Genomic DNA, 19062 nt, shown 5'->3' on the forward strand with positions numbered 1-19062 from the left:
AGCGCAATGTAAAAACATGATAAATTATTTTTGTCACCAGAAATAAATGAATTCAAGTAGTTTGTTGATTAGGAAGTCTGCTGTTAGAACCAATGACTCAAATAATGGCCACACACATTTATTTTAACAAACAGTTTTTTTACCTTGTTGGAAGGGCCACACAAAGTTACCTGGCCCACAGGGCCAGCTGTTGGCCACCCTTGTTTTAAGACATGAAAAATAATCTCAAAACCATTAAAATCTTTTTCCACTTCCCATTTATTCGGCAATGATGCATTTTTCTATTATATCTGGATATGCATAGGCAAGAACGTGTGAGTGTGCACTACATTTCTGTCTGCTGGGCAGATATGCAAGATGGCTACTGTTCAGTGGCCAATAAACCAGTGTGATTATCGTGTTGCGTGGATTAATACTTTTTTGGAAACAGCTTTCATGTAGGACTGTCTTAATACATGAGCCCAGTTGTGTGGGTACACTGTCCTTGGTTAGCTTATATCCCAGAAATTTATCCTTTTTCCTTTATGAGTCATCTTGAAACATTCATACAAAATCAATGTTGATTACATTTTTTATTATGAGATGCTCATTTTATAAACGTCCTCTTAATGTTACAGGTCTTTCTAATAATCACTGCCCTAATGAATGAAGTGATGAATGACAATACATTTAGTATGGAGACCACAAAACTTTGCGATCAGATGAAGTTGATCCAAGGTTTGTTGTGTTTTTATTCTTTTTTTAAATGTTTTTTGTTAATTTTAAAATTTTATATTTTATGGAGGGTGGAGGAAATGTCCTGTATTTTGTGTTTAAATCTTTTTGTGTGCCATTCCTCTATTTACAAGCTTTTAAACTTACAGTAATTCAAATGAAAATTCTCAGACTTGTAAACACAAATACAGTGATACCTTGGCTTATGAATTTTTCAGCTAATGGAGTTTTTGTGTTTTTTTCTGTCTTGTTAACAAATACAAATTTAACTGATGAATATTTTCATTGATATGGATGCATGCACTGACATTAAGCAGCCTCGCCATGAGCTAAGCCTGATTAACTCATGTAAACCATGGAATCTTTTTCCAGATGTACCTCCTCTTCTCTTTCTGAAAGTTTTTGAACCATTTTATGTAAAATGAAAGATTCAGCTGGTAGAAAATGAATAAAAAAAGCCATGATTTTTCAGAGCATGCTTTCTTTCAGTGCAAGATTCTAGCATCAAGCGGAATAGTCTGGACATTCTAGGAGCTAATCTTTTCCATCTGCGTGCATCAGGCACAGAAATGAGCTGACCGCAACACAAATGGATGGGGACACCTACAAACTTGACTAGGCTTTTTATCAACACCTGGTGTCAGTTGCGTGCATAGTGTAAAATAAAACGACCTTCAGCATCTCTCATCTTGCTGTAAATTCCCATTCATCCAATTTTGAAGCTGTTCATTTTATGTATATTTCAATCAATTTTTGTCTCTTTTATGGCACTTATTGTTTTACAAAAAAAATTGTCTTTAAATTTCAGGCTATGCCTGGAATGAATTAAATAATTTTACATATAAGCATACGGGAAATCGCATTTCGGCTATCTTTGTCAGCCAAGGTATAACTGTATTCAATTTGAGAATATAAAATGCACATGAAAAAATCTGCATTTAGAATACGAAGCTTTGCGATGTTTCAGAAAATCAAATTTTGAAGTGATATTCGATTCTATTATTGAACTGTACATGGACCTCACAAATATCCCTCTGGGAGAATATCTAATGAACTGGTGCATGTTGGAAAGTGTTGTGCATGTATGCTGTGCATAGCCCAGACATATTTATGATATCAAAGTTATACATGTTTGATGTTCAAGAAGTATACAGAAGGAAAAGTGGCAGAGATGCCAGAATATATATCATGTCTGAAAGTCTGCATGCTGTTCTGTGAAGTTACTCATTCCATTATTAGAATCTACTGTGTACTGCACTGCTTCACCATGTGTGAGCCAGTCTTCCATTTGAAAAAGTCTCTTCGCAGAGAGCAAGCGACCCAGTGGCAGATCCAGTGGCCAGTCAAGGCCCCGGGCACAGAAGAAAGTATTGGGCCTCTTAAATTAGAAAAATGTGTGAAGTTTGGGTTTTTTGGGGCCCTTTAGAAGTCGGGGCCCAGGTGCACCTGCCCTTAAATCTGCCTCTGAAACAACCTTCAACATAATAAAGGGAAACCTGTACAGAATGTCAAGAGACTGAAATAATATTTCGTTCGAGGGAAATTTTCATTTTATAAAAGGTGAAAATCAAAGCATTAATTATTGAACAGACTATATATTTTGATTACGTTTAAGACAGGTTTCATTTTACTTATATGAGACATCTGTCACTGTTACTTTCAATTGTGGGAGACAGATGGCAGCACTGAAAATGTAAGCTGTTGACTGATGTCTAACTGTCCATGTACGGCCCCGTTCAGTGCATGCAAGCTCTAAGGAAATAAGTTTTATTGTTTCTATAGCATAGTGATCTATCTCACTCACCCAGCATGTGAGAGTATGTGAGTTTCATTCTCCATAGAGGCAGTTTAATTTTCTTTCCTGAATTCATCTTCACATCAGCCTGTTGTTAAAAAACTTCAGCCGGCAGCACTTCTCAAACATGACACATGCATAATTTGGACATCATAATAACATTAGAGCTACACACAAAATTCCAGCATGCACCGATTTGTTAGAAATTCCCCAAGGAATGTTTATGAAATCCATGTATGATTCAGTAGTGATAATACTTCTCATCATCAACCTTTGTCAGGGAGGATGCCATGAGTTGATGATGAGCATAAGGTGTATTTTCCTAAGTTCATTTCAAACTTTGACTCAACTAGTGGTCTACAGTATCACGTTTTAGCTCTCATTTTCAATCTTAGTCTTCTGACTTGATATCTTTCTGTCTGCTGTACAACCTGTTGAGGAGTCGGACTCTTTGTGGCAGGGACCCCGAGTCAGCAAGATCATGTTGTCAGATTTTAGCCATCTGCTCTTCTGTCCTCTGAAGATTGCGCACACAATAGACAGAGTTAGTGAGTGAAATTTCACAGCAAAACAAAATTCCCTGTCTAGTCTGTGATCTTAATCCAATGCACACATCCACCCGTCCAAAATCTACTAGGGTGCATATCATAAAATAGGGATAATATTGGAAAGCTACATAGATGTTCACAACTCAAGAATAAAGTTATATTTAGGAGGCATGCTGACTTGCATCTCTATGTTACCAGTATCTCTCCACAAAGAGAGCAGGCACCTTCAACACGATACTTACATAACATGAAAATTCAGGCATCTGCCATTTTCAGTTCAAAATATGGAGGACAGGATGGCCACTAAATCACAAAACAGGTATAACTCTGACAGCAAATACATTGGAGCCCCACACATGCTCAGAACACATTCCGCCATGTATTGATTCATTAGAAATTCCCATGCGGAATATTTATGCGGTGCATGTATGGTTAAAAAGTGGTAGTAGTAAATATGGTCACATATAACACTGGAAAACAAATTTTTTTTATTACATTTATACAACCACTTGATCTTACTTAATTCGAGTGTATGAGTAAGTCTGAACTTAGTTTTTTCCTGTAAGCTCTAGATTTTTTTCAAAATAACCTTTTTAGTTTTTTTTTCTGAATTTATTTTTTCTAGCAAGCAAGAATTTGAGCTTATAGTTCTTGTGTTTCTGGACTTTACGAGGGAAATTCCGTTTGATGCTCCAACAGTAGTCCACCATTCTTTGTCCTAGTGGCCTTGGTAGTGCACTTCCATCGTCTTGAAATCTTGATGAAAACGTCTCCCTGTTCATCCCTTACAGCCACAAGATTCTTGGGGGAATTTATCAAGGGGACTAAACAGGAAATATAGCTGTACACTCATGTTACACCCGAGCTCTCGAAAGGACAGGCCACTCATTCTGGATCCAGTGTTTGTCTCGAGCTTGGCTGCCCCATATGCAAAGAAAGCATGGAAATTTTGTGAATCCTTTCTGTTAGCCAAGTAGGGTGTTAACCATTTTCAGATCTATACAAGTGATCCAATTATGTACAACTAATCTGCAAGAACTAAGCTAGTATAAGTCATTACACTAGCCATTAGTCGATAGCGCAGGACCGTTGATCATGTATCAGTATACAGGCTGTAAAGTTGAGTCCTTAGATATCCTTTATCTTTTGAACCGTTGGTTATAGAAGCATACTTTCAATAAGAAAATTTATCCAAATAACATGTCCATCTTGGATATGTCATTTATTTTACTAGAGGCCGTAGATGTAAAATTTACTTTTTTACATCTACTTTACAAGCAAGTAGACAACTTGTAGATACAAAATTTACTTTTTTATACGTTTCCCCTGTCCTCCAACTTCTAATTAGAAAGTTGTTGCCCTGTCTCTTCTGATCCCAACAAAAAAAAATTCCACGTTTCTAAGTGCAATATTCACTTAGATATTCAAATTGGAAAAACAGAAAAAATTTGGGGAAAAAACAGCTTTAATTGTGTTTGTTGTGAATGTGAGTCTGGATTCTGCTTTATGTTACGACTCTGATTTTTGTAAATTACAGCAGCTATAAGTGATCTATGGGAGCTTTACGCCATCATGTGTCAGCTTTATATCATTCTGACCTCGTGATATAAAGTCGCTGCCATATGGTTGCATTAAAAAAAACAAAAAAACATGACCGATAGGTTCGTTGTGTGGATCATCCCAAATTTTATGAAACAGATTTTTCATTATTATTCATGGTTCTTGGGAGGCCTATACCTACCCTCCTCTAGATCCACACCTGTTCCAGATAGTATAAAAATTGAAAGCAAAATATGCAGAGTTGCCTCTTATCAAAAGGTTTGTGAATTCTGATGGTCTCTGTTCATGATTTCATATAAAAAAGTTACTGCTTTTCGAATGTCTTGCATTATTATGTTGTAGAGCTGCATAGGACCTGCCTGGGGGAAAGGGAGCACCTTTCCTTAATTAATTTTTCACAATTTTGTTTTTCTGATTTGGTCTATATTTTTGGATTTTTCAAAGGCATGTCTGTTTCTGTTTTTGAGAGTGTCCAAATTTGATTATCTTTATTCACTCATTGTGAAATCCTTTTTTTTCCCAAGGAAATGATGCGGTCGATCCAAACACAGCAGAAGCGCAATGGACAGAAAGACTTTTAAAAAGAATGAAAAAATCATTGGAAAAAAAACATGAGACGAACAGTGGAAACAATTTAGAAGCCATAATAAAAGAAAAAGAACTTGCTATCAAAAGCCTTCACATAGCTTTTGACGAACAGAAAGAGAATTTGTCCCGGGAAGTGAATAACCTGAAGAAGCAGCTCGATTCAAATAGTTCCGCACTCAAAAGGAAAGAAGAGGAAATGCTGGAAAAGGACAAAATGCTGCAATCAAGAGCAGAACAGATCCAAAAATTGAAAGAAGTGATGTGCGAAAAAGACCAAATACTTCAATCCAAAACAGAAGAGATCCAAAAAATGAAGGAAAATATGCAGGTGGAAGACCAAATGCTACTGTCGAAAGCCGAAGAGATCCAAAAAACTGAATTGCAATCACTATTGGAACAGATCAAAAAATTGAAGGAAGTGATATGTGAAAAGGACCAAATGCTTCAATGCAAGGGGGGAGAAATTGAAAAAATAAAGAAAGACATGCAGGAGGAAGACCAAATGCTACGGTCAAAAGCCGAAGAGATCCAAAAAACTGAATTGCAATCAATGTCAGAACAGATTCAAAAATTGAAGAAAGTTATATGTGAAAAGGACCAAATTCTCCAATCCAGTATGGAAGAGATCCAAAACATAAAGGAAAACAGTGTGGGAAAGGACAAAATGCTGCAATCAACAGGGGAACAGATCCAAAAGCTGGAGGAAGTGATATGTGAAAAGGATGCAATGCTGCAATCGAGCACAGAACAGATCGAAAAACTGCAGCAAGTGATGTATCAAAAGAATGAAATGGTCCAATCCAAAATGGAAGGGATCGAAAAAATGAACGAAATACTCCAATCCAAAATGAAAAAGATCGAAAAAATGAACGAAGATCTGCTAGAAAATGAGAGAATACTGCAATCAAGAGTGGAACAAATCCAAAAGTTGAAAGAAGTGATATGTGAAAAAGACAGAATTCTTCAATCTCAGATGGAAGAGATCCAAAAAATAAAGAAAGATATACTGGAGAAAGACCAAGTGCTGCTGTCAAAGGCCAAAGAGATCCAAAAAATTGAATGCCAGATGTTGGAAAAAGACAAAGCTCTGCAGTTGAGAATGGAAGGGATTCAGGAAATGCAAGAAAAGTTGCTGGAAACAGATAGAACGTTAAAATTTAAAACAGAGGAGACAGAAAACTTTAAGGATGAGATACAAAGGCTGCAGGAAAAGTATGATCTGGTAAAAAGTGACTTTGAGGAAGCCATGCAGAAACGAGCTGACGAATTTGTTGCCAAATTTCAGTCCAAAGATGAACTCATCTGTAAATTGAAGCGAGAGCTAGTCTTAAAACAAAAGTGCCTGTGGGAACAGAGAAAGCTTAAGTTTGTGTTAAAGTCAAAAGTCGCAAAGCTTCAGAAGCAGTCAAGAGATTTTGCAAAACATACCATTGATAAACTTGGGAAAAAATCAAAGAAATCAAAATTCAAGAACAAAAAATCACAGTGTGACTTACCAAACCACGAAATAAAAAACTTGGAAGAGACATTTGTAGAGAAGGTGGCAGAGCTAGACAGAATATTGGACAGGGAATGTAAAATGAAGATCACTTTAGGGCAGGAGCTTGAGAACCAAAGGAAAGAACAAGAATTACAGTCGATAGTCTTCAAAAGAAGTGCCCAGAATATCATGGAAACTTTTGATCACGGCATAAAAAATCATAAGGACCAGATCGAAGTCGAGTTGAAGAACAGAGAGGATAAGCTGGCAATTCTGCGGAATGAGCTAAAAAATCAGATGGAGGCTATCAAGAAAGAAGTGTGGGTGAGTACCTCCTTCACTTATGTCACAAGATGAATTGCAACGTGCGTGACCATTGCTAATCAGATATGGCAGCGTACATCAGGTATTTTGGGATACAGTTACTATTTAAAGTACAGTAAAACCTGTCTTAAACAGAATCACAAGGGACCAAGATTGTTCCCCCCCCCCCCCCGTTGGACACAGATTTCTGCTTTATAAAGGTTTAATTGACATAATGTATGAAATTAGGTTTTCGCAGCATCTGCATAAAACTTCACCCCACGCTATTCCTCTTCTGAGTTGTGATGACGTTTACGTTATTTTTAACTTTCTCAAGATGTCGTGTCAGATTCAGTTTGTGCATCGTTGTTTATGTTTATGCAATTCTCTGCACCAGGGCCATAACTAGGAGTTTTGTGGTGGTGGGGGGGGCAACATGATTCGGCTTTACCTACCATTGTGAAATCTGATGATTTTATAACTTGTGTTTTTGTTCCCACTTAAAGTTTTCCGCCACCCCCGCTCAAATTTTTCCACCCCGGGCAGTTGTCAATTCACCATCTAGTTCTGGCCCAGCTCAGCACTGCAATCACGAAAAGCCGCTTGCATACAATTTTGTAAGTCTTGCATATTACCGTATATACTCGTGTATAAGCTGACTCGTATATAAACCGACTCCCCCCTCTTCAGGACCACCAAAACCACAGTAAATTGAAAACCTGTGTATAAGCCGACCCCAAAAAAATCTGTGCATTTTAGGGAAAAAGTTCTTATATTTTCATGCAAAATGAATAGTTTGCGGAGATTTACAATAGAAAATGATTCAAACTTTTTAATCCATTTCTATTGAGTCTCCAAGCTCATCGTAATCCATCAGATCATCATAGGGGGTGCGGCATCTTCGTTTTTAATCTTCATCTGGACTGTCATCGCCATTGCACTTTCAAAGAGAATATCATCTTCAGTTCCGTCCATCGCATTGCTGATGCAACACTTTTTGAAGGAACTTCAGAAACAGAATTCCACCTCATGTACCCATTGGTACACTAGGCCAATATCAGGTTCCTTCAAGGCACCACTTTTTGTAGTTTCTTTATCATCGGAACTCATCCATTCGATCCACAAATTCCTCATATAGTCTTTGAGAGGCTTGTTGATGCTCACATCTAAAAGCTGTACAACCGACGTTAGCCCACCTGGTATCAAAGCCAATGATGTTTCCGATTTCTTTGCCTCAGCTTCGACATTATCCGTTCTGTAGGCTTTGAACATATCCCATACCAATAATGCCGGATTCTCGAACACTGCTACAAAAATGGCTGCCGATTGCGGGAGTCGATATTTTCTCATAAAAAACTGACCCAAGTATAAGCCGACCCCCCCCCCCCTTCTTGAGGAATGAATTTTTCCACAAAAAAACTCGGCTTATACACGAGTATATACGGTATTTGAAAATCCAACCCTTGCACTGATCTCTGCCATAGAAAAGCTTGCTTTTCCAAAACATTTTGTTGCAGAAAGCAACTGCTTTACCATATAACGGCTTGTTGAAACCACGGCATCAAGTATGGAAACAGGTTTTCCTAATCTAAGGGTGGATGATGTAGAATCGTGTATCTCTGGGCCCCCAGAGTTACACAGGGTCATGAGTGATTTGAATTTTAACTTTCCTCCTCTAATTTACGCTTCTATTTACAAAAAAGAAATGTACTGGGCCATGGGCTTCCAAAGGTGGAGAACCATTGATGTAGAACCCACATTGGCAAGCAGAGATTGCATAAAAAAAAAAATTTGTGCTGCACTTTAACATTTTGTATAATCCCTTGGTCTAGGGTAGTGATGGGCTAACTTGTTTAGGAGCGAGCCAAAAAAAAAATTGGTAGACCTCAAATGTTTGGACAATGAACCATAATTTGAACTTCTATGCTTAGAAGTGAAAAGCTGCAAATTCTGCGACGAGCCGGATATAACCTCAGAGCGGGCTGTAGTTTGCCCATCACTAGTCTAGGGTAACCCGAGGAGTTGCCTGCAAAACCGGGACGAATCCCAGAAATCGTTAAGAACTGTGACATCCATTAATAATAATCAGGACATTTTCAAAACTCTCATTTGGTGCGCATCACAGTGTAAAATTGCAAACTAATGATGTATTACGAAAATATTATGACACAACTTCTACCTAAGGCACAAAAACGAGTAAAACATCAGGACATGGGAGTTATGGTTGTCAGACGTCCCGTATATATGAGATTGAAGGATGTTTGCCATGAAAGGTGAGATGTTACATTATATACTCATAATATATGAGGGGGGGGGGGGACCACTTGAGCACTCTTAGTCTCATATTACAACGTCTATACTTCTACGTATTATGTAAATAGCAGGGTATTCCTAATTTTTTTACCACTGGGTGTATAATAGTTAATTTATCACAAAAGAAATGGAATTCCAAAGTTATGGTTTCACATTAATTTCTATTTTGTAGAGAGTTAATTTTTCAGATCCGAAATTTTGTGAAGGGTTCGGAAAATGGACTTATATTTTGGCTTCCAAATTTCTACTTCGTCTCTCGGACTCCCAAATTTTGAATGTGATTGAAAAAAATCCCTACTTTTAGGGGGGAAAATTATTCCTATAGAATTTATACCTGGAAAAATGACTGTCGCTTTAATTTTTTATCCCCGAAATGATGTGCCATTGCCTCAAATTGCGAATTCCAACATTTGAAATTGACGAGATGACTTATATCTGCTTTGACTATGTCCCATTTCGAGCCCAATGGCGATTTGTTGACAAGATTTAATTTGAAATGACAAGTAATTTAGCATGCTAGTTGGCAATGATTGGCGGCGTGGCACTAAGGATGTGACAATGGCTTGTAGGATGTCATTTTTTTTGCAAAGGAGAAAAATCCCTACAATATTACTTTTCTTGAAAAATTCCTTTTATATTTATTTTTGTATGGAAATTCGGATGCATTCAAAAACCTCTGTAATTCTTATTCTCCAAAGTCGGCAGCTATGCCATCCCCAAAATTCTTTGCAATCATTCTCATCTAGTCTGAAGATGATATCACTCTCCTCTATCCATACAAAGGTTTTTAACAGCTGGCTGATGCGAAGATATATTTTGGAAAGAGAAAATTCAACTGTTCCTGCAAGGAATCGAACCCACGTCCTTTCACTCTCTGGGTGAATGCCCTAGACCACTAAACTACAGAGGCAATGACTATCTCAATCTTTCCGCAGGAGCAGTTGAATTTTCTCTCTTTCCAAAATACATATTCGCATCAGCCAGCTGTTAAAAACCTTTGCATGGATAAAATAGAGTGACATCATCTTTGGATAAGTTTCTATCTGGTGTCATTGTCAGCAGTTGTGAGCTTCCGCCTGAGTTAGGTCTGACCGTCGATGTACGGTCCCATTTAGTGCACACGAGCTCCAAAGAAAGATTGAGGTATTCGTTGCCTCTGTAGTCTAGTGGTCTAGGGCATTCACCCGGAAAGTGAAAGGACATGGATTCGATTCCCCACAGGGGCCGTTGAATTTTCTCTCTTTCCAAAGTATAACTTTGTAAATATTGCTGTTAAAAATGCTCAATAGGTTACCAGACGTCTTCTTTTTTTATGTCATTTCGAGTGCCCTCATAAGTTTCGGAAAATTCTTCTTTTTGTCCTCCTTTTTCGGTGATCGGAATAATTTTCCTTTTTTCCTGGGGGAAAGTTTTTTTCTTTTTGGGGAAAAAGTTTACAAAAGTGGCATTTATATTATTGTCATTTCAAATAGTGGGAAAATCCTTCTTACTATTAAATTTCAGCACAGCGTTTCAAGACTGTTTGATTTTTTATGAAGCTTTTTCTCTCAGATTTTTTTGCAAAATGTGGCTGAAGTTTCTATAACAGTCTTGACCACCTTTTCTACAGTTTGTGTTGGTGGCAGGTGTAGTGGCAGTTCTCCTGATTTTTGGACGTCAAACAATTGGATGTCTTCCTCGGGTATGGATTTCAATATTGGTGGATCAGATATATTCTACTTCTGCCAGTCGATGAGATCAATGTAAGATGATACATCAAATTTTACAATAGGAAGTTGAAACAGTCGGAGTCTATTTTTCTGAATGCGGTGGGCTGCTAGTTCAGAGTTGGTCAGCATTGCGATCAATAAATTTTCAGGGTGTGCGAAGTGTTTCTTTGAATTACGGGATATATTTTGTCTTTCAGTTCTGCGGGCAAATACCTAGTTGTGGCGATGAGCTTGAACAGGTGCTGTGTTCCATCTTTACAGGAAGGGTGAGTTTTGATAGCAAACCAAGTTGGATCGTAAAACTTGACGACATACATTGCTAGAATTATTAAATTTTCAGAAGGAGATTCCATCAAAACATACAAATGTAGAATTTGATTAGCAGGAGTTAGCCATCGGGCTTGAGACATTTTGCGTGGCGATTTGTTTGCTAAATCCTTAGGTCTTTTCAAACTGCTGAGACTTCTGTACAAATATGTTTGGTTGGTGGTTAACTGTTGAAATATGACATGAATGTCGCTCTCCACTTGTTAATACAAGATGTACAGAAGACTGGATGTTGTGAAGATATTTATTATTTGAGATGTTAATTTTTTAAGGAAGGAAAAAACTCATCTCTGCCTCTACTGGGAGTCGAACCAATGTTCACATTAGTTCCACGTCACACCCAACTGCCACTAAAGACTCCATAGATATTTCTGATTCCAAGAAGAAATCGAAGATTGCTTGTTCTATGCATTCAGATGTGCCAGAAGCTGGTGCTTCGACGATGGTTCCATTATCAATGGAATATATATATGCTCTTCAAGAATGCTTTGTCTATAAATTTTTTCGTCCTTTCTTGATATAATTGAAGTTTTACCCTTCTATCCGTCGAAGTACAAAGCAGTTATTTGTAGGACTTTGGTCACTCATTGGTCGATTAGGAAGCTTATCTCTGACAGGTTTTTTTTTTTTTTTTTTCTGTATTTGGGGCAAATGCACTCTTCGATGTTCTTACACTTGCAGGATGAAATAAATGTCAGACGAGGAATTTATGGCAAAACTCTTCTAATTGCTTCTTCGGTATTTTAGGGTATGATTTAAAAACTTTTTGTGTGTATTTCATGCATGATACGCTTTTAACATTGCTCTCACTCGTTTATGTTGGACAGAAGGAATGGAATCTCTTGACCATATGCTTTTAGTTTTTGCCATGACAATGCCCTCTAGTTCTTTATATGTGGGCTCTTTATTAGTTTCATTATAATATTTCATCTTCTGGCGGTTCCACTCATAGAACTTCATAACATCTTCATAGGTTGGTAACATATTGCATTTAATGTCACTTGAATCGTGAAATAACGGACATTTCCACTTTGAACGAGTATGATCCATTATGAAAATGGCACAAGCGAGCGCGAAACTACCTCGCCTTATTTCAGCCGGAGTTATACTGGGAAACATGGGCGTTGCATACGCACGCATAGGGTCTTCCTAGACTCTCCCCACTCTACCCACCCATCCAACCCTCACACTTACAATGTGACGAATTGTCAATGTTTGTAGAGAGTAATGTAATTGGTCAAAACCCTAACTGAAACCTGCCTTGAAAAAAAAAATCAAAAATATCGAAAAAGATAAAAAATACGGAAAAAATCAAAAAATCGATATCAATTCGAAAGCAGTTACACTAATCAGAATGTAAAAAAAAATCACAAGTGTTATTTTGAGATCATTTGGCACCTTTTTAAAATCACTGTGCCTCTTAAAAAATTTGAATTATATTTTTTTTTTTACCCACCTTAGCGCGCAGGCCTTCTCCTTTCATATAAGCCAGTGCTTATTTCAGGCTTAATATAACTTTCAAAAATTGGAATAAACGTTACAAGTCAAGGTCAGTTACAGAGATCAATCGAACAGAGTTCCTGAATAATTTCAAGGTGTCTCACCGAATTCTAGAATCATGCATATCTAGTTCACAAGCCCCTTGAATACATTCAAGAGCTTCCTGAAAATCTGGTAACCCTGCTCTCATCTTTATGCCCTTTCCACATTATTCATTTCTTTTTTAAATTCATTGTATGCTATCATAAAATGTCTATTTCATACTAATCGTAATCTCAGTGAGATTAAATTACTTCTAAAAATACAATTAAAAGAAAGTTTGTTTCTTTACTAACTAAGTTTGAAGGATGGTTAGATGTTGCCAACAAAAGAAGCACTGTTTCGGAACCAAAAAAATATTGACTCTTTCTTCAAGTAATGAAAATTCTCATCTATATCTTATTGAGGAATAAAGATGCATCCAATATGCTAGTACTATTCTTGTGCCACTGTAGTGGTCGATTGGTCATAGTGACAGACTCGCGTCACGAGGTTGTTTTTGGTTCAAACCCTACCATCGTAGTCAGCTGAAGTTGGTTTTCAACTTCGAGGCGTGAATGCGAGCCAATCTCCCCTTTAAAAAGTCTCGCCACAGAGAGCAACAGACCTACAAACAGTACAAATGTAATTCAATCATAATACGTCACTCACTTCACTTCTGAAATATAGATGGCAGCACTGAAAAATCAAGTCTCACCGCAGAGAGCAACAGGCCTACAACGCTATAATTATTCATTCATTACACTTCACGCTCTATGAGTTGAGGAAAAAACTCATAGTTTAAAAGTTTAAAAAATTGGTTGCAGATGGCAGCACTACACATAACAAGCATTACACGGAAGCAAACTTCACGGTAGGTTCATTATACACACACATTCCAACATGTACCAATTCGTTAGAGGTTCCGCAGAGGAATATGGACAAGGTGCGTGTCTGGTTTAGTAGTAGTAGCACTGAAAAATCAAACAACACTACATACGCACTCAGACTGTTAGGTACACACACACACACAGTTACACTTCCAGTACAACTCACTAGGTGATAAATCACCCATACATGGTAATAGACCTGAGTTGTGCTTGGAATGAAAGAAAGAAAGTACTATCCTTGTGCTTGTCATTTTCATGTAAAACCAACATTTGAAGCATTTACAGAGAGTTGCCAACTTTCCGGATTTAGCCTGGCAATGCTGGATTTCATGACATTCTCTGGGCTTCCAAATTATGAATTTATATTGCCGGTTTTCAGTTATTGGCGTCATCTTAAAAACAATGAAAACTTGTAATAAAATAACTGTTTTTTGCTGCTACTGTTTTTATTTTTGGAAAACTGTCCCCATCACAGAGAAGACTCTTGCAAAGGTGCGGTAGCCTGTATGAAGGTTGGTCAAACTGTCAAAGCCATATAAATCCATGACCGTAAACAAACATGGCAGCCCTGTTCATGTTTAAAACATTTTTTTTTCTTTTTACATGTTTAATCATAAATTAACAGGTAGATGATTCAGTGATCATTTGCTTTGTGTTACTATCGCTGACCATACTTCATAGTGGAAATTACAAAAACTTGAAATCTAAATACCGGAAAATACAGGACATCGCCAGTTGTGGGCAAAAAGTTCTCAATTTGTTGCTGAAAATTGTTCTTGCAGTCAATTTTGGCAGTTGCAGCCAAAGGCAGATGGAGAACACAGCATTGGGGTGGGGGGACAGCGTTGCGAAAATATCCAGTGAATATCAGAAATTCGTGGAAGCATTGTTGAAAAAACTGGATTGATCTTTAGAATAGTCAGCCATATTTGTTGTTATCATTTGTTATATATGTTTTGTAAAATATGGTCTTCTTACATATTACTTCTTATTTTTATTCCTATTATACCCATAAAAGATTTTAAAAGTTCAAAGGTACGTTTGCTGGATTTTAAAGTAAATTGCTACGCTATTTTTGTAAAGTGCATGATTTTTACCTTCTGGAGGTTGGCAGGTCTGCATTTATTATTGTTTTCCAGATAATTCCAAGTTTTTCGATAACCCGAGGTGGCCTGACCTCAGATTGTCGGGACTCTACTGTAATTGGTTGATGAGCATCGAGTAACATGTTCATGACAATATATGATGTAATTTTTCTTCTTTCCCCCATACAGTGCCACACCTGCGGGAGAAAAGGAGAACTCCAATGCTGCTTCGGAACTTATTATTGTTCTGAAATGTGTCAGGCAATTGATTTTGAACGACACAAATATGAATGTGACGACGGATCAAAAAATAATTTACTGATGTTGCGAGGATCATCTGATGCTGCTGCTGCCGCCGCCACCGTCGCTGCTGCCCCCATCGATCCTAGTTGCAGCGACACAACTTGTTGCAATACAGAAGATTTGCCTCTCGTCAGTTCTGATGATAAAGCCACAAAAGTCATACATGATTCATCAAGTCAAATATTTTCGCCATCACCAGCCAAAGACAGCTTGATTCCTAGTAGTCCGAACGTGTGGCAGACGTCAAGGGTAGGTCATTCAATTATTTCCACTCTAATTGTGTGGTTTTTCATTGTTCAGATGACGTATGGTTTTTCGACATGCATGGCTTCCACAAGGGGTGGGCTGACAAGGCTCCAGCCCTGGGGCCCGGGACGATTTTCACCATTATTCTTGCTTTTTCACACTATAAATTCATCATAAAGGGGCCCGTGAAAGCGTGGTCGGGACCCCGCAAAAGATCCCAGCCTAGGGGCCATGCCGACATGACACCTGAGTGTATGTGCATGCAGACTTGTCAGTATTAACCCAAAAAATTGGGATTAACTTGATTATAATTATAAGATTTACAGAGGGATTGTAATTATAAGTTCCCGTACTATGGGTATTTTTCTCAAAAACTGCTTATCCAAATACAGCCAAATTTTCAGGATATCTTAATGAGACAATGAGAAAAATTTATGCAATAAAAAAAGTTCAATTTTTTACCACCAGGTGAAAAAAATGATGTTTTTTATTGCATTTTCCATAGTACATAGAGTGAATACACCAAGTTTTAATTGAATGCGTCCACCAGAACGGATGCTACAGAGGTAGTTTCAGTGTACTGACACTACTCAGACTCTTTTTTTTTAATTTTGCAAATCCCTCTCCCATAGTGTCATTAAGATATCCTGAAAATTTGGCTGTATTCGGATGAGCAGTTCTCGAGAGAAACTACGCAGAGTATGGGAACTTTAATTATAATTTGCCCTGTATATACTCAAACTTGGGAGTAATTAGTTTCAATGGGGAAAGGGGGGGGGGCGATAAACCATGGTTTTTTTTTTATGGATGTCTTTTTTCAGCCACCTCATTGGACATTTTGCCTGTTGTGGCCTTGTATTTGTATTTATAACTGATCGTATATATATTATCATGTTTTAATCTCTCGTCTTTGCCGTCGTTGGGAACGGACGTGCTTTTATCGCACTCTGCTCACAGACCAATAGAAGAAATTTTATCCGAAACCGTTGCCGGGGGATTACCGAAGGATTATCCATCACGTCAGTGCAACATTTGTGTCTTTCTTCGTTCTCGTGAGTTTTACTTAGCGTGTTGTTTATTTTTGGGTCATATTCCGCTGTGTTCTTTTTTTTTTTCTAGCACACGTTGGATTGCGAGATAAGTGGTTTTTTTTACTATATTGCTCTCAATTTTTTTAAATTTTCGTTGTGTATTTTTGATCGACTTAAATTTTTTTTTCTCGTTCGCATTTCATTTTCATTGAATTTTTGCCAGGTTTGTGTTTTCTCGCTTCTCTGATATAAATTCGTAGGTTTTTTGGACGTTAGAGTTAGCAAACTATTATCTAGCTTTAGCAATAGTGTTAGTATGCCTCAACCTCGACTAGTGTTGTGTAGAGCTTGCGACGGGAGGTTTCCCTGGTCTAGGGGTATAGTAGCTGATAGTTTCAATTGTAAAGGGTGCTTGGATAGGAAAAGGCTGGAACTCGAGGTCGAAGCTTTACGGGAAAAAGTTAGGGTGCTAGAGGGCCCGGTTATAATGGAGCCTCTAGTCGTCGAGCCACCTGTTGATGAAGAAGCAATCTCCACGAACAACGACAGTTTAGAGGGCCAATGAGTGGTCGTGGATGAGGTAGAGGGGGATAGTGATAGGGGTTTAATCATCGGCGATTCTATGGTTAGGGAACTTGGGAACCGAGTGTGTAGGGATTTTCAGGGTTTCGAGCGCTGTTGTCTTCCTGGGGGGAAGATTGGCAATGTTCGAGACGTTTTTCATCACCAAAAGTTGCCCTTGCTGGTGATTCTGTGCGTGGGAACAAATCAGGTAGGAGCAAATATTAGTGAGTCTCTGTCAGAGTATCGGGATTTACTATTATCCGCTAGGGAGGGGGTTCAGATGTGGCAGTGATCTCAGTGCTGCCAAGGGGTAGTAAGGGATATAGGAATAGGATCCACCAATTCAATATAGGCCTGAAGGACATTTGCTCCTCACTTCGGGTCACGTTCTTGGAGCTTCCCGCATTTACCGATAGGTGGTTTCGTTCGGATGGGATCCATCTAAATAAGAGGAGGGTCTGGGAGGTTTTCGATAGTCTTAGGTTTTTTACTCCCAGACCACGTAGTCGGGAATGGGGGTTAGTTAATGATAATCACAACAGTACTGACAGGGAATTACCTACCTTTGTCTTGGATGGCTTCTCGATTGACACTAAATCATCGGGCAAATTAAAATGTGTGTTAATAAATGCCAGGAGCTTGGGTAATAAGAAAGATTTTTTAGAAACCATGATAGTTGTTAAGGGCCTGGATCTTATAGCCATTACAGAATCTTGGGCAAACGATGGGGATGAATCTTTCTTACACATCTCAGGATACGATACTTTTTTGAGAAATAGATCTGATAGGAAAGGGGGTGGAGTGTTGATATACGTGAAATCCTGTTTAAAGGCTAGAGAGTGTAACGTGCAGAGAAGTGATATTGAAACTATATGGGTTGAACTTGAGAACAAAAGACGTCATAAACTTATTGTTGGGGTTTGTTACAATCCACCGAATAGGGATCAAAACTACATCGCCAAATTGCATGATGAAATTTCCTACATGTGTAAGCGAAAGAGGGTTCTCATACTAGGGGATTTCAATTACCCAGGTATTGATTGGGAGAACCTTTCATCTGGAAATCAGTATGAAAGAGACTCTTAAGTTGGTGCTCGAAAATTTTTTGTATCAGCATGTATCAGGAGCCACTAGGGGTAATGCTATTTTGGATTTAGTTCTTACTAGTTCTGAGGATCTTGTTGAACATGTTTCGGTGGGGGAAGAGTTTTCTTCCAGTGATCATCGTATCATCAGATTTCACTGTAACTTTTCTTCGGGGTAAGGTTGATAACAAAAGACTGGTTCCTTGTTTTCGGAGAACTAACTTTGATGTTTTGAGAAGAAGGTTAGCGGAAGTTTTCAAAGACCGTTTGGAATCAGTAGGGGTGGTAAGTCAATGGGAAGAATTTAGTACGAAGCTGTCCTCTGTTTTGCACGATGTCATACCCTTTCTTCGAAAAAAGCGTGTTTGCACATCGCACCCTCTGTGGTTAACGGATAGCGTGCGGAACCTTTATCTTGAAAAGAAAAGAGCATTCAGAGCGTATAAAAGTGGACGAGGTAACCTATCATTGTTTACTGATAAAAGAAGACTGTCGAAGAAAGCGATAAGGGATAGTAAAAAGGAAGTTGAATCTAGGTTGGCAGATAACATTGGCTCTGACCCAAAATCATTTTTTCGATACGTCAATAATGGATGTAAAGGGACAGTTGGCCCCCCTCTCGATAGGAGGCTCTAGGGTAGAGAGCAATGTAGGCATGTGTAGTGCTTTCAATGACTTTTTCGCGTCGGTTTTTAATGGTGATAATGATATTTGATATACGGGTGTTGCATGGGGTAATAAAACCCTCAACGATATTCAAGTAGAAGACGTGGAGGTCCTAAATCTTCTAAGACATGTATGTGCAAGCAAAGCACCAGGACCAGATGATATCTATCCCAGGGTCCTCAGGGAATGTGCTAATGAATTGTTGGGGCCAGTCGCACAGATATAGTGTACAGGAGTAGTGTTGCTGAGGGTATCGTCCCAAGAGATTGGAAACTTGCTAACGTTGTTCCGATGTTTAAGAAGGGTAGTAGAGAAGTGGTGTAAAATTATCGTCCAG

General features: G+C 38.3%; 1 protein-coding gene across 2 annotated transcripts in view; it reads left to right on the forward strand.

Moving 5' to 3' along the window:
* The window catches only part of LOC149068226 (uncharacterized), a 52890-nt gene that overhangs the window by 28054 nt on the left and 5774 nt on the right, over positions 1 to 19062 (forward strand). For both annotated transcript variants that reach the window (XM_089251814.1, XM_089251815.1), the window contains 3 exons: positions 618 to 717; positions 5142 to 7009; positions 15020 to 15382. In XM_089251814.1, the coding sequence (XP_089107940.1) occupies positions 618 to 717; positions 5142 to 7009; positions 15020 to 15382 (2331 nt within the window). The remainder of the gene's footprint in view (positions 1 to 617; positions 718 to 5141; positions 7010 to 15019; positions 15383 to 19062) is intronic.

This window comes from Pholcus phalangioides, unplaced genomic scaffold (assembly GCF_987345545.1).
Source record: "Pholcus phalangioides strain wild (caught in Gottingen) unplaced genomic scaffold, Ppha-v1.0 ptg000027l_1, whole genome shotgun sequence".
Classification (NCBI taxonomy): domain Eukaryota; kingdom Metazoa; phylum Arthropoda; class Arachnida; order Araneae; family Pholcidae; genus Pholcus; species Pholcus phalangioides.